Source organism: Solenopsis invicta, chromosome 5, assembly GCF_016802725.1.
Source record: "Solenopsis invicta isolate M01_SB chromosome 5, UNIL_Sinv_3.0, whole genome shotgun sequence".
In the NCBI taxonomy this organism is placed as follows: Eukaryota; Metazoa; Arthropoda; class Insecta; order Hymenoptera; family Formicidae; genus Solenopsis; species Solenopsis invicta.
In genome coordinates, this window is record NC_052668.1 from 3,969,928 (window position 1) to 3,983,988 (window position 14,061).

The following is a 14,061-nucleotide window of genomic DNA, read 5'->3' on the forward strand; positions in this document are numbered from 1 at the left end:
CGGTTCTTCATGCTGAATATTTTTTACAATCTCCAACTTATCGAGAGACGCAGAAGTATCTCGCGTCAAATAAACGCATAACAAAAAAGATTGTGTGTCTTTACGCAAGCCAGCGATTTTCGAGTACCCGAATTATCGGTTCTCTGCAGTTAGAATTAATTGCGTTCGGCAGGAAAGGCAACTTTGTAATTGTTTAAGATGTTTCATCCCTTAAACACACCGATCACGTAAAATAGGTAAACATATTTTCCGGTCTGGGACTCTTTTAACTTTGAAAAGCTATAACTTAGGTTCCAATCAATATTTTTTAAAATTATTTAAAATGGACTCGTCAATATAAAAATTAAAAAATAAAACGTAAGAAATGCGAGTCAAAACGCGGTAATTGGTGCATTAATAACATGCACAATATATTTAAGATTTAGTACGTCGATATGTATACATTAACTCGGACGCGTTTCGATTTCCCTTGAAGTCATTTTCAATATTGCAATTCCATTAAAATGATCGTTGTGTGACGTAGTGGTCGCGTTGAACAAAAGAAACAAACATTTCAAGCCCGGCATACGTTGTGTCCGACTCGAGGGCGAGAAATTGACACGCCGTGTAGTCGCTATTTCGTGTACAAGAATTCAGAGCACATTTACACATTATGGTCCATCAATGTTGACCACCAAGATGGATATATGAGCAATCATGCCGTAATCTGTGGTAGACAATAAACATGAATCCTCGGAAGTCATAAAATAAAAAATTCAGACAACTCACCAGCACTGTCAAAATATTATTGGAGTAATAATAATATAACTTTCCAATGTCCACATGATTCAAATTTGTTAAATAACATCAACACAGCCTCTACAGCATCATCTGATTCCATTTCCTCTGACCTTCTCACTATTTCTCTTGATCCCTCCTCTTTCTGTAACAATATTTTCCCTCCCTCTTTTGTTATCATTAGGAACAAATGGTTTTTGAATCTGTCATCTACCTATACCTATGAATATACAATGTTTGTCATAACTTGGTGAGAATTTCTCCTTACCAATTAGTAACAAAAAATTGTTATATTTGAATTTATAAAAAATATTGAACAAAATATCAAAAAATTTCCGGGTTCACTACAAATGGCAGTCAGAAACCATTACATTCCCTTACTTAACAATCTTTTATCTCTTTCTCCCTCATAGGAATCAATCACAATTTCCAAATTTAGTTAAGATTACTAAAAGTTTTTTAAAAGACAATCCGAATTTGATAATCACAAAGGCTGATAAGGGTAATTTTACGGTTGCTTTGAACAGAGATGATTACACGAATAAATTAAATGAGATGTTGGACAATGAGACTTATACTATAATCAAAACAGATCCTTCAAAAAACTTGATAAGTAAGCTTAGAACGCTGTTGTCAAAGTGGAAGAATCTGAATTATATCTCAGACTTTAATTACAAAAGAATTTTCTGTAGTGATGGCTTAATACCTAGAGCCTAGGGTCTCCCAAAAGTACACAAGGCAAACTGCCCCCTTAGGATCATTGTGTCATCGATTGACAGTCCGTTATATGAGTTGGCAACGTTTTTACATAAAATACTTTCCACAGTACCCCACCAAGTCGTGGGCACATTGATAACAGCTTCGAACTTGTAAAGGAATTGAATAATTCACAAATTAATAGTGATTTCCAATTAATATCGTTAGACGTTGTGTCATTGTTTATGAACGTTCCCACAGAACTGGCTGTAAACAGTATTCACAAGAGATAAAACCTTATCTAGCAACATTGCAAGATTCCTCGAGACGAATTCGTTGGCGCCGTTCGCTTTGTTCTTGACTCGACTGTTTTTCAATTTGACAATCAATATTACAAACAAAATTTCAGGACTCCTATGGGCTCCCCGCTATCGCCTATCATTGCCGATTTAGTTATGCAGAATTTGGAAAGTGAGGTGCTCAAGACAATTGATTTTCCTGTAGCTTTTTATTATCAATACGTAGACAACATTGTCACAACGGTGCCACCACCGTACATTGATATGTTATTAAATAGTTTCAACGCAATTCATCCAAGGTTAAAATTCAATATTGAAGTCCGCAGTAATAAAATTAATTTTTTAGATACTACGATTTTAATTTCTGACAATAAGATTAAATTTGACTAGTTTCACAAAACTTATATTTTCAGAAAGATATCTGAATTTTTTTGTCGCGGCATCCGCTTTCACAAAAAAGAGGTGTTATCATGGTTGATAGGGCCTTCTTTTTATTGCATCCTGAATTTCACCAAAAAAATCTAGAGTTAGTAGTGAATATTCTTTTGAGCAACGACTATCCGTTAGATTTTATTTTTAAAACTATAAAAACAAAATTAAAAAGTCTGATCCATAATCAAAATACCCAACAGGATAATTCCGCTAACGATTCTAAATCTGAACAAACAAAAAATTGATTTACGATCCCCTATATTGATTCAGTGTCTAACAAATTCAGAGACATCACAAATAATACTGACTCTGGATTGACATTTTACAGTCTCAACAAACTCGGCACTTTTATCAAAGTCCATAAAGATCCTCTCCAGGATACCTCCAAAAAGAAAGTCGTATATAAAATATTGTGCAATGACTGTGATGCTTCCTATGTGAGCCAGACGGGGAGACAATTAAAACAATCTCAGAATACCGCCGACATATTCGTAGAAACACGACAACTAATTCTTATTGGTTATAATTGACCATAGATTGCAATGCAGTCATGATTTTGATTGGGACAATGTACAAGTTCTTGATGTTGAAAAAAACATTTTCAAACGGCTCACTTCAGAGATGCTACATATCAAATCTCAGAGAGAGAGTCTGAATTTACAAACAGACACGGACTTTTTCGACCATGCCTACTCGGCAATCTTAAACAGGTTGTGACCTCTCTGATACATATCGGCTATTATTTCGTGCTCATTTGTGTTCGTACCATTAACGAGAAAACATCAACTATCTCTGTGCCATTCTATTTATTATATTTATTAGTTCTATTATTTCCGACTCAATAACGTCTTTTTTAAAAAATCGGTGTTAATTTATTATTTTACGATGTGACGTCAATACCTTACAAAATGGCTTGAATTGACAGTGCTGGTGAGTTGTCTCAAATTTTATTTTACAACTTCCAAGGATTCATGTTCACTGTCCACCACAAATTACGGTATGATCGCTCATATATCCATCTTGGTGGTCAACATTGATGGACCATAATGTGTAAATTTGCTCTGAATTCTTGTACACGAAATAGCGACTATACGGCGTGTCAATTTCTCGCCCTCGAGTCGGAAACAACGTATGCCGAGCTTGAAATGTTTGTTTCTTTTGTTCAACGCGACCACCACGTCACACAAGGTCATTTTTATGAAATTGCATCGTTGAAAATGACTTCAAGAAAAGTCAAAACGCGTCCGCGTTAATGTATACATATCAATGTACCAAATCTTAAATATATTGTATGTTATTAACGCACCAATTACCGCGTCTTGACTCGCATTTCCTACGTTTTATTTTTTAATTTCAATATTTTTCAACAATTTTTTTCAAATAAAAGTTTAGAATCTCAGAAATGTGACTGCACAAACGAAATTGCCAAAAAATGATTTATTGTAAAGTTATAAAGGAAAAACTATTAAGAGGATGCTAAAGTACCGCAAATTATCGACATAACTCTTAAAAATGTATACATTTACAGCATCTAAATATCTTCAAATTAGCGTTACAGAATCACGAAAACTTTTAATAGAAATAAAATACGTGTAAAAAAGAAGAGGTGCTTACATAAATTTTACAAGAAAATCAAACAAAATTTAATAAATCATTAAAAATTTACTCGTATAGCCATCATCTAAGATTAACTTTGCCTTCAGGGATAACACCACCTTTGAGATTTGAAAAAATCGATTTTTTTTGCTTAAATCATTAGTTTATACTTATAAAAATATACTGTAAGTAGTTTTAGAACAAAATTCAAACTGTATTATAATATTTGAGCTGATTAAATGAATCGTCTCTATGCGCCTACCGAGCAGCTGCAAGCAATTTGAAGCGGCCCCGTCTTCTCTATGCTTCGTAAGTATTTGAGCCTTATTTATGTACCAAAAATAGATCTTTGACTAACACAATATAAATGTTATTACTTGTACTATATCAGTAAATAGTTTTGGAAGTGTCGGTTTCTGTGTTTATGCAACGCCATTAGTTTTTCTGTGTTTATGCAACAAACTTGGCTGTTTGCTATTATAATGATGGCTATAACAGTCTAATGAAAATTTTGCAAGTCTAAAACCGCATGGTGGGCACTACTTGTCATTATTATTGCCAAAAATTGGATGCGCGGCGCGTCGTACTTGCCGAGCGCAGTCTCACTCAAGAAGCAAAAGAGACCAGAATATCATTATTAGCAACAAGAAAGGAATATAATGAGGCTGCTGAACTCGTGGAAGGACAACTTTATGGGGCAGGCATCGCAGATTAGAGATAAATTAAAAATTTTCAACTTTATACACAAAAAATCAGTTACCAAAACTTTAAACGCGTTTTTCTCAAAACACAGTTTTTCAAATTTGCGTGCAACGTCACTCTTACAATTTTTATCCGATTGACTTGAAATTTTAACACAATCTTCTTGTAACTATTCTATAGGAAAGTACGTAGGCTTTTTGCGAAATGTTGAAAACTCTTTCTGTAATCAGCATTTTTTAAACAAATTTTTGGGTGAAAAATGCACTTTTTCTATAAATAGCTGCCATTTTGATAAAAATTAATATTTTTAAAAATCCCTACGTATTTCCTAAGTTTTGAATATGCAAATAATCTAGATTTTTTTGTTTGGTTCCAACATAAACCATGTCGCAAAAAACTTGCACGCAAAAATTCATCTTTAAGAAAAGACAATTTCGTAAATGGGCCAGAACGCCGCCATTTTGTGTATGAAAGAAAATTAAAAAATATTTTTTTACTCATCAATATATGTACAATAAAGGCCCCTAAGCTTTTTTAAAGTTATTCATTTGCCAACAATAAATTCCCAAACTTAAGTATCATTTTAGGGCCTCAAAGGTGGTGTTACCTTTTAATATAGAAGTTGTGTAGCTCGTACGTAGAAAATGAGAATAGAGCACCCTTCAAAAAACACGCACAAATAACACTGACCGTGTAAAATTACGACTGAACGCCTGACAAAAAAAGGCGTTCTAACATATCTTAATGTGCTTTTACCGCATGCATATTTCGATCAGCAAAGCTAAACTATCATAAACAGAGCAGTAATAGTATGACAGTAGATGATAGATCTTTTCGCAGATGGCGATATAATCGAAAAACAAAGATAGATCTATGCAACGGACAAAGGGTGATAGCCTGGTCTCGCTTGAAAAATAATCTGCAGTACCAATGTAGAGGAAGTTCTTCTTTAGCATCCTCTTAAGCAAAAATGAAAAATTGTTCAAAAATTCCCTTTTCCTGTAAAAAATCATATCTTTGCACAAAAAACATTTAAAGACTTTAAAATACGGCGTTTTAAAACTAAAGAATCATACTTTCAAAAAAAGTTGTCATTGTCATTCTTATTAAAAAATACACTTATGTAACAAGACGAATATAAGGTACTTTTGATTAATTCAAGATAAAAAATTGATGTGTTTCATGATATATTTCGGACCCTGCGCAGAAGCCTCCTTTTCCACAGCACTGTACAAAGTGTTCCTAAACCCACGATAAATATTTTAATGACAGATTCTTTGGAAGATTTCAAGAAAAAAATTCTGATACCAAAATGTTGAGGCTACAATAATTTTCAAATAAGAACAGTTTAAAGATTACAAATGACAGGCCTAGAATTTCGCGCGCTCAAGGATGACAATGTGCTTCCTTGAAAACAATGCCTTTTATAATAATAAAATTATTGTAAAAATACGCAATGAGAATTTTATTAAAAATTTAATTCCGTTTATCTTTAACAAAATTAATATAAAATTAGATAAATATTTGTACATAATAGTTTAACAATTATGTTGATATTGATTAACGTCAAATATCAAAATTGTCAAAATGTCAATCATCGTTTATTTGGTTCAAGGATGAAAATCTTTAAGATCGGCCTATAAAGACATTTTTTTATCAATACTAGAAAATGGACATTAATGTAAGTAGAATAATGCACATACCGATTACATTAACCTGCGAAAATAGACATTTTTTCTGCAAATATAATAAAACTAATTGTAAGTGATTTTTATAGACAATTTTGCTCGCTAAACACGAATTTGTTGCTCAAATTTGGCTATCACAACATAATTTTGAGAAAAATGAGGTAAAGAACAACGATTTTGAGGATTTGCATGGTGTTATAATATTCGCAGCAGATTTTTCTCTAAATTTCGTTAATACTACATGAAAGTATGAATTTTTAGCTTTAAAACGTATTTTGTTCCATTTCGCTACAATCATGTCAATTATCATTTTAATAATTTTGATATTTGACACATTAATATCGACATAATTATTAAACTATTATGTGCAAATATTTATTTGATTTTATATTAAATTCGTTATAGATAAACAAAATTAAATTCTTAATAACACACTCATTGCGTATTTTTACAACAATTTCATTATTGCATAAGGCATTCAGTTCAAGGGAGCACATTGCCATTCCCGACAGCGCAAAATTCTAGCCCTGTCATTTGTAATCTTTAAACTGTTCCCATTGGAAAATTATTATAGTCTCAACATTTTAGTATTAAAATTTTCGTCTTAAAATCTTCCAAAGAATCTGTCATTAAAATATTTATCGCGGGTTTAGAAACATCCTGTATAATGTTCTAACTTAGACACAGTATATGCGAGTAACATACCCAAAGAGACTTGTTTGAACATATTTTGTCCGGTTTATTTTATACAGTATAAGATTACTCATAAAAAAGTTTCATTCACACACAATGTTAGTTCCATAGACCCCCAACAAAATTTTGCTGTCATGCCATTCAAATTTTAATTGACTATAAAAGTTGATCAATCATAACAATCAAGAGAAGAAATTTCAAACTTTTTTTATCCCCTCAGTTCAAACCTCCTATCTCATTCCGTCTTCACACAGCAAACGTTCGAAACTTCATATGAAGTTTCTTTGACCCATTTCTGTGTTTAAGGCTTAATAGAATTGGTTTTTTCGTTTAGTTATTCCTGATAGATATAAATATATAAATCAATATTAAAAAATTTTACAATAGTTGCAAAACTGCTTTTCCTACTGAACAAAGAATCAATTTACAAAAAAGATAGCGCTGCTTTAGAACTGACGTACCAGCCTCTAATCCGGAAAAATGTAACAAATCTTTGTGTTTTATATTATATATTTCTAGAATAACTATTTAGTAACATTTTAAAACACGTAAAAAATTTTATAAAATGATTATAAAAACATTATACTAAAATATAAGATGTAATAAAAAAAAACATGAAATTACAGCAGCTGCTCCTCAGAATAACTATTTAGTAACATTTAAAACACCTAAAAAATTTTATAAAACAATGATTATAAAATATTATTAATATACTGAAATTTAAGATATAATAAAAAAAAAACATAAATTACAGCAGCTGCTCCTTTAAAGGTTAGATATATTGGAAACAATTTATTTTTTATAATAAAATTACAATAAACTCTTAAGATATTTCAATTCTGGAAAATCAGATGGATATCTACAAATTTTTTTCGTATTTTTCATATGTACGTTCAGGTAAGTTTTGTCAAACACTTCCTTTTTCTCAAACACTCCGTCTCAAACAGTTCCTTCTAGTTTCCAAAATTTTCAATGTAAATTAAAAATTTATATATAGTAAAAAAAATAAATATAAATACGTACATATATTTGTAAAATAATTTGAAATATATCTAAAAGTAAATGTAGAAGATTTTGTATAAAACATAACAGTAAATATCCATAAAAGTCAATATTAAGGTCATGAGAGACTTTCAAAAGGTTTTAGCTTTCGCTCGTTATTCGTTAAAAAGTTATTAACAAATAAAGTTGAAAAAATTATATGTGTATTTCTTAGCAAAGGTAGAAGGCTTTCGCTCTGTTTTTAATCCGAAATGACAACCTGGTTCTGGTTAATAAACACACGAATTCTTTGCATTACAAACACAAATTCTTAGATTTAAGAGCAAAAATTGCATTACAAAAATTTGTCTTTAAAACAGAATTTTATTGATATTGACCATATTAACAAATAAAGTTGCAAATGTAAATGTATATTTCTTAGCAAAGTAAAGATTTTCGTCCTCCCTATAAGACGGCACAACCTAACTCATCCGAATTTTTATCGCAATTAATTACATTTCAATTGATCAGATTGCCATTTTGGATTGGTAATGTCAATATCAACATAATCAACTGTGATAAAAATTCAGGTTAAATTAGATTATACTTTTCGATGACAACATATGTCAAATTCATTGACTTGTAAAGAGGATGACTTTTTGTAAATATTTATCAAAATTATTAAAAATAACTTATTTTCCGCCCAAGAAAATAAAAAGCTCCCTTAATCATATAATTACAAAAAACCACTTGGGTTTTAAATATTAAATTTAAAAATGTACTAAAAAAATTACCTTAAAGGGGGTACATTAAATTGATAATCATATCTCTCAAAAGTCTCAAAGTTTATTGTTGACGCTTTTCCTAATGCCGATTGGTTCTCCCGTTATACTTACTTCGTGAACTGCTGTCATAGCGGAGATCGCGTTTTGACAGTTATGTGCATCGAGGGTTAATAGTGTAATTTTAAATTGGTAAATATGCCAATGAGGGAAAACTACCTCGATGACCTTGACATATGTTGTCAAGGTCATGACCCTGAGCTACCTCTCTTCAGATAAACCTCTTACTTCTTTTGTGATAAAAACCTTGTAAAGCTGTGTAATTCATTATTAATTCCAAATTTTGTATTATTAAAAATTTTTTAAATGTTAAAAAATAATTTTATTAAAAAGAGAGCTAGAGCTTAAATTTAAAAGTAAAATTCTAAAAATTTCCATAAGTTTCAATAAAATTTCATTTTCAAAATTAATTTTTAAAAATAAAAAAAATTCTCTAAAAATTCTAGGTTTTTCGCAATAATAAACACATTGTTTAAGCATATACTCTAAGTTAGTGATTCGCATAATTTGCAACTTTTAGTGAAATTTCTAAACCGATGCCCATTTGTCGGTTACGTGATAACAACGGTTTGCCATATGTAACTAAAGTTTACGACGCTCAAAAGCAATTAAAACACGTTTTTAAATAAATTTAAAAGTGAGCCTTATTCGCTTTAAGTACCTTATTATTAATTTTTATTTTTAAAAAAAAAGATTACCTTTAGGTGTTTTACAGGTAAATTCGTTATCAAAGTAAAACGCATCATCTTCCCTAACAGCTGGCTTAAATGGCGGTTTTATTTCCTTTTTATAAAGAGCATCCCAATCAATGGTAGCAAAGAAAATATGATTTTTAATTTCTTCCACTCCACCTAACAAAAAGTTACATAGAGATTATATCATGTATGATAACTGATATGCGTCATTCAAAGCACCATTTTTTCAATGCATGTAAAATAAATTAAGATAATGTAAGTTTTTTTTATATTACCAGATCCAAGGCGATTTACTGGATTTCTCTTGAACAATACTCTCAAAAGTGCTTGCGCTTCTGATGAAAGATTGTGTGGCATTCCAAGTTTAGCTTTCAAAATTTGCGTCATCGTTTCTTTACGATTAGCACCTTGGAACGGTAGTGCGCCTGTCAGCATTTCAAACTAAAAATATTAAGTATCGCATATAATCATCTCTAACTTTCTTCTTATATTCATACATTTCATTGATTGCACCGATCCACAGACGTGATACCTGGCAAAAATTTTTCTCATTTCTCTTATATTTTTAAAAACTTTTCACATTTTAAAAGATTCTACAGAGTTCTTATATAATAGCCTTAACGAGCAGATTGATTTCAAAAAATAATACACTTTGAGAGTTTTTACAATATCATAAATTATAAGACCATAATTTACTCGTTACTAATTTACTATGGTCTTATAATTTGATATTGTAGGAACTCTCAAAGTATATTATTTTTCGGAATAAATTTGCTCGTTAAGACCTAATTATTTATCTGTATAAATAATTTTATTATAATAAATAATTTATTAAACATTTTTATTAATTTTTATTAATTAAATACAAACGTCCCAATGTTAAAATTTAATTGCAATTTTCTTAAAAAGTAAAACCCATTCACGCTAACCCTTTTACACTTTTAATATACTTATTCCCCCCTTTCGAATAAGTTATGACTCATCTCATTTGGCATTTTACAGTTCTTGCCCACTCCTTGTCAGTAATCATACGCTGAGGTTTTCTCGTAATAGGAACAAAAAACTACCAAAATAATATCTTTTAATTAATCATCATGTAATTATTGAATAAGGTAACTTGATAGTCAGGTTAAAAATAGTTATCGTGTATCCGTTTTCACGGATTTACCAACTACCGTGTCCCAAATACAGTTGATGAAAAAAATCCATTCCGTAATGCTGATTGGGTCTCACGCTGTGCTTACTTCGTGAGCTACTGTCATCGTGGAGATCGCGTTTTGACAGTTATCAAGAATTATGTGTGTATCGAGTAGTATAAATTTGTAATTTATAATATCAAAAGCTGTGTATCACGCGCGTAGCGTGAAAAAATGATAGAATAATAGTGAACTAAATACTTATGTGTCAAGTCATTCGCACTTTCACTGAAACGTGAATACCGCGTTAATACCAACAAGATACGCATTGCACCTAATTTCGTGGGTAAATTTGATTTATTTATTAAATGTATTCATATTTCCATCTTTATTTAATTTATTTAATTTATTTTACTATTGATTAGATTAAATGTGAAATAATTTTTTTCTATAGGCTCTTTTTTTAACGAGCTATCATCTATTTTTCAAAAACCACGATAGTAGGGCAGGCCACGATAATAGGTGCACTTACCCTAGATTGTTGACAAAAATAGTTTTTTGTGTACTTTTATATGTCAATATATCAATAAATACATGTCTATAAACTTGTAAATGTAACACACCCCCTTGCACCCCGTGTGTGTGCGTGCGTGCGTGCGTGTGTGTGTGTGTGTGCGCGCGCGCGCGCGTGTGCGTTTGTTTCGCTCCTCAAGCAGAGGAGAGTGGGGTGGACCTTGCTTTATTTGGCCATTTACTACAAGTGTGTATATACTTATTTTAAAACAGTTTTTCTATTATAACGACTAAAATATTGAAGTTAGATAAAATATGCATATGACCTTTTTGTAGAGCTTATCACAAGCTTCATTTTTTGTTTGACCCTTTTTTGTAAAATGAATACTTTCTGATGTAATTTAAAAAAAACTTTTTTCTGTCTCTAAGTATATCTTAAAAACTGTACGAGAGCACCAATTAATTTATAAAGAAAAGTTGTTCAATATCCTTGCCTCTATAACATATGTCAAGATCAACATAATTAGAGCTGGGTCTCCTATACTGCATAATTACCGTCGAGGCTATAATACTTTTCAAATGAGAAATATTTACAGTAGGCGAATCAAGTAGTCTAAAAATCGCGCTTAGTGACGGCTCAGTACAATGACAGTAAATGCTCTTGCACTTTTGTAAACTTGTTATTACATTGAAGTAATTATGATGATATTGAAATGCTTTATTGATTGAATCATATTTAAATATAAATTAGTATATGCATTATACATGTCATGATCATATAAAAACATTACAGAATATTAAAAATAATTATAATAATTGTCCAAATTCACGAGGTGTCAATGATTCACAAAACAGCCAACTTCAGAGAAGAGATATATGTATGTCATACAACTCGGCAATACTTAATAAAAAATATGTTGATAAAAATGCGAAATTCTTTGACACATAATTACATTTCTATTTATTATATATGAAATAATGTTTCATATCATTACATCATACTATAATATTTATGTTCCCCAATAGGCACATTGTGCGAATATTATGTTGTACAATGGTATCACAAATTGACAAAAATTTTGAATAATTGCGCTAAGATAACACGTTATAATGCAGCAGTTGTGTCAAAATAAAATTTTTAAATAACATTCGTCAAAAACCAAATAAAAGAGTATACAAATTTTTAAGAATTTCGTCACCATTCGGTGATCGTTCCATTTCTACATTTTCTTGTGTATTTTTCTTCGTAGAAACCGAAAATTATGCATTATTACTCGATTTGATCCAATTTTAAATTAATTTCTAAATTATTGAAGCATAATTGACGATTTCATGACGATGCGAATAATGATTCATAAACTTTATTTCAATATAGCAATTTTTTATTAAGTGTTTTTTTTTTTATTAAACGTTTCTCTGACGATAATTTTCTGTTTCTATATAGAAAAGTACAAAAAAAAATATAGAAGTGGAACGATTAACTTCAATAGCCTAAAACAACTTCCAGATTATTATAATAAAAGTATTGTACCAATGCGCAACTGAAGAACAACCGAATAATGTGCAGGAATATTGTAATTGAATGCTTCTAATAAATATATTGAAAATTATTTGACGACTATTCAAACTAAAGAAAGTGTGAATTATTGCATTTGTGCTTGTACGTATAATGAGTTGCATTGTTAATAAGATTAATTATAATCTTGAATAAATAAAGTTGGTATGCATCTTACTCGTTAAAAATAAGATATTGTGACATTAGACACTTTTGACAAGTAGCACTTCGTAGAGGTCAAATAGTCAACTAGTGAGGGTTGTGATCATGGAGACTTTTCATCAAAATGAGAACATGTACAGTGAGTTGCCTGGAGTTCAATTTTAGGCACCACGTTTTTTTCTTAGTAAATTTTTACGTTCATGACCGAACGCTGCGTCAACAATCACAAATGTATCGTAGTGTTAGTAGTGTTTTGACAGTTAGCCTTTGCAACCTCACTTTTAATCGGTCACATCTCTGAAATATTCCAAAGGAATATTTGATAATAAAGTCAGGTTTACTTAAATTTAATTTTAAAAAAGTGGATTGAAAGCGTTTAATCCCATACAGCACAGAAAATCGCAGCAACATTGCAGCAATGTTGCAGATTGCAATGTAATATTACGGAGACAGTGCAGAAACATAAATTGACTATATGCCTGCAACATCGCATGGCATATGTCAGTAATATTCTGGAAACATTGCAATATCATAATTTTTTTAATAAAGTAGTGGCAATAAACAGCCAAAGCAGAATATTCGTGTATAATAATATATTAATTTAACTCATCCATAATTATTCATCCGCATTTAGCAAACTAAGGTCGGGCAACGTTATTAAATTTTCCGCTAAATCTCTACATTCCCTAACAGCACAACCATTCATATGTCGACTATAAGAGTCAAATCATCCAAGTCAGGCTTTTAGAGTTGACTGCAAATCGACTTTGCATAGACGTCTGCAGACAGCCTTGTTGACTCTAAGACGTCTAAAAAAAGGCATGCGGTCTTGTGGTGCTGTGTGCATTATAGTATTGTTAAGAAACATAAATATTTATATCAATAGACGAAATAGGTCCATATATGAAAAAACCTCGATCTACAGCCCAATGAACAAACAATATTTTTTTATTGTTTTTTTAATAAAAATTTTTTTATATTTAATTTAATTATTGTATTATATTGATATATATTTTCTAATCACATTCTTATTTAAACAAATAACAGAAAAGTTATTCCAAATGCTATTCTGCATTTGCGAAATTAGTAAAGAAAAACTATAATTTTATATTTGTTTATATAAATGTGCTTTAATTATACATATTTTATTTTTTTGATAACGTTTATTGACCTGATTTACCAATTATATACACATATCAGCATAAAGTGTTCACAGGTCATTATGAGGGATCAATTCGCAGCGATCACGAAGGTCAAACAACGTTCACCAGAGTTGCGACTTGGATGGGTGACC

The 14,061-nt window shown here is 30.7% G+C and overlaps 1 protein-coding gene across 2 annotated transcripts in view; it reads right to left on the minus strand.

Moving 5' to 3' along the window:
- The window catches only part of LOC105194734 (ribosomal protein S6 kinase 2 beta), a 117,250-nt gene that overhangs the window by 75,135 nt on the left and 28,054 nt on the right, over window positions 1-14,061 (minus strand). For both annotated transcript variants that reach the window (XM_039450116.1, XM_026139852.2), the window contains exons 7-8: window positions 9,677-9,842; window positions 9,405-9,557 (exon numbers count right to left, since the gene is read on the minus strand). In XM_039450116.1, coding sequence (XP_039306050.1) covers window positions 9,405-9,557; window positions 9,677-9,842 — 319 coding nt within the window. The remainder of the gene's footprint in view (window positions 1-9,404; window positions 9,558-9,676; window positions 9,843-14,061) is intronic.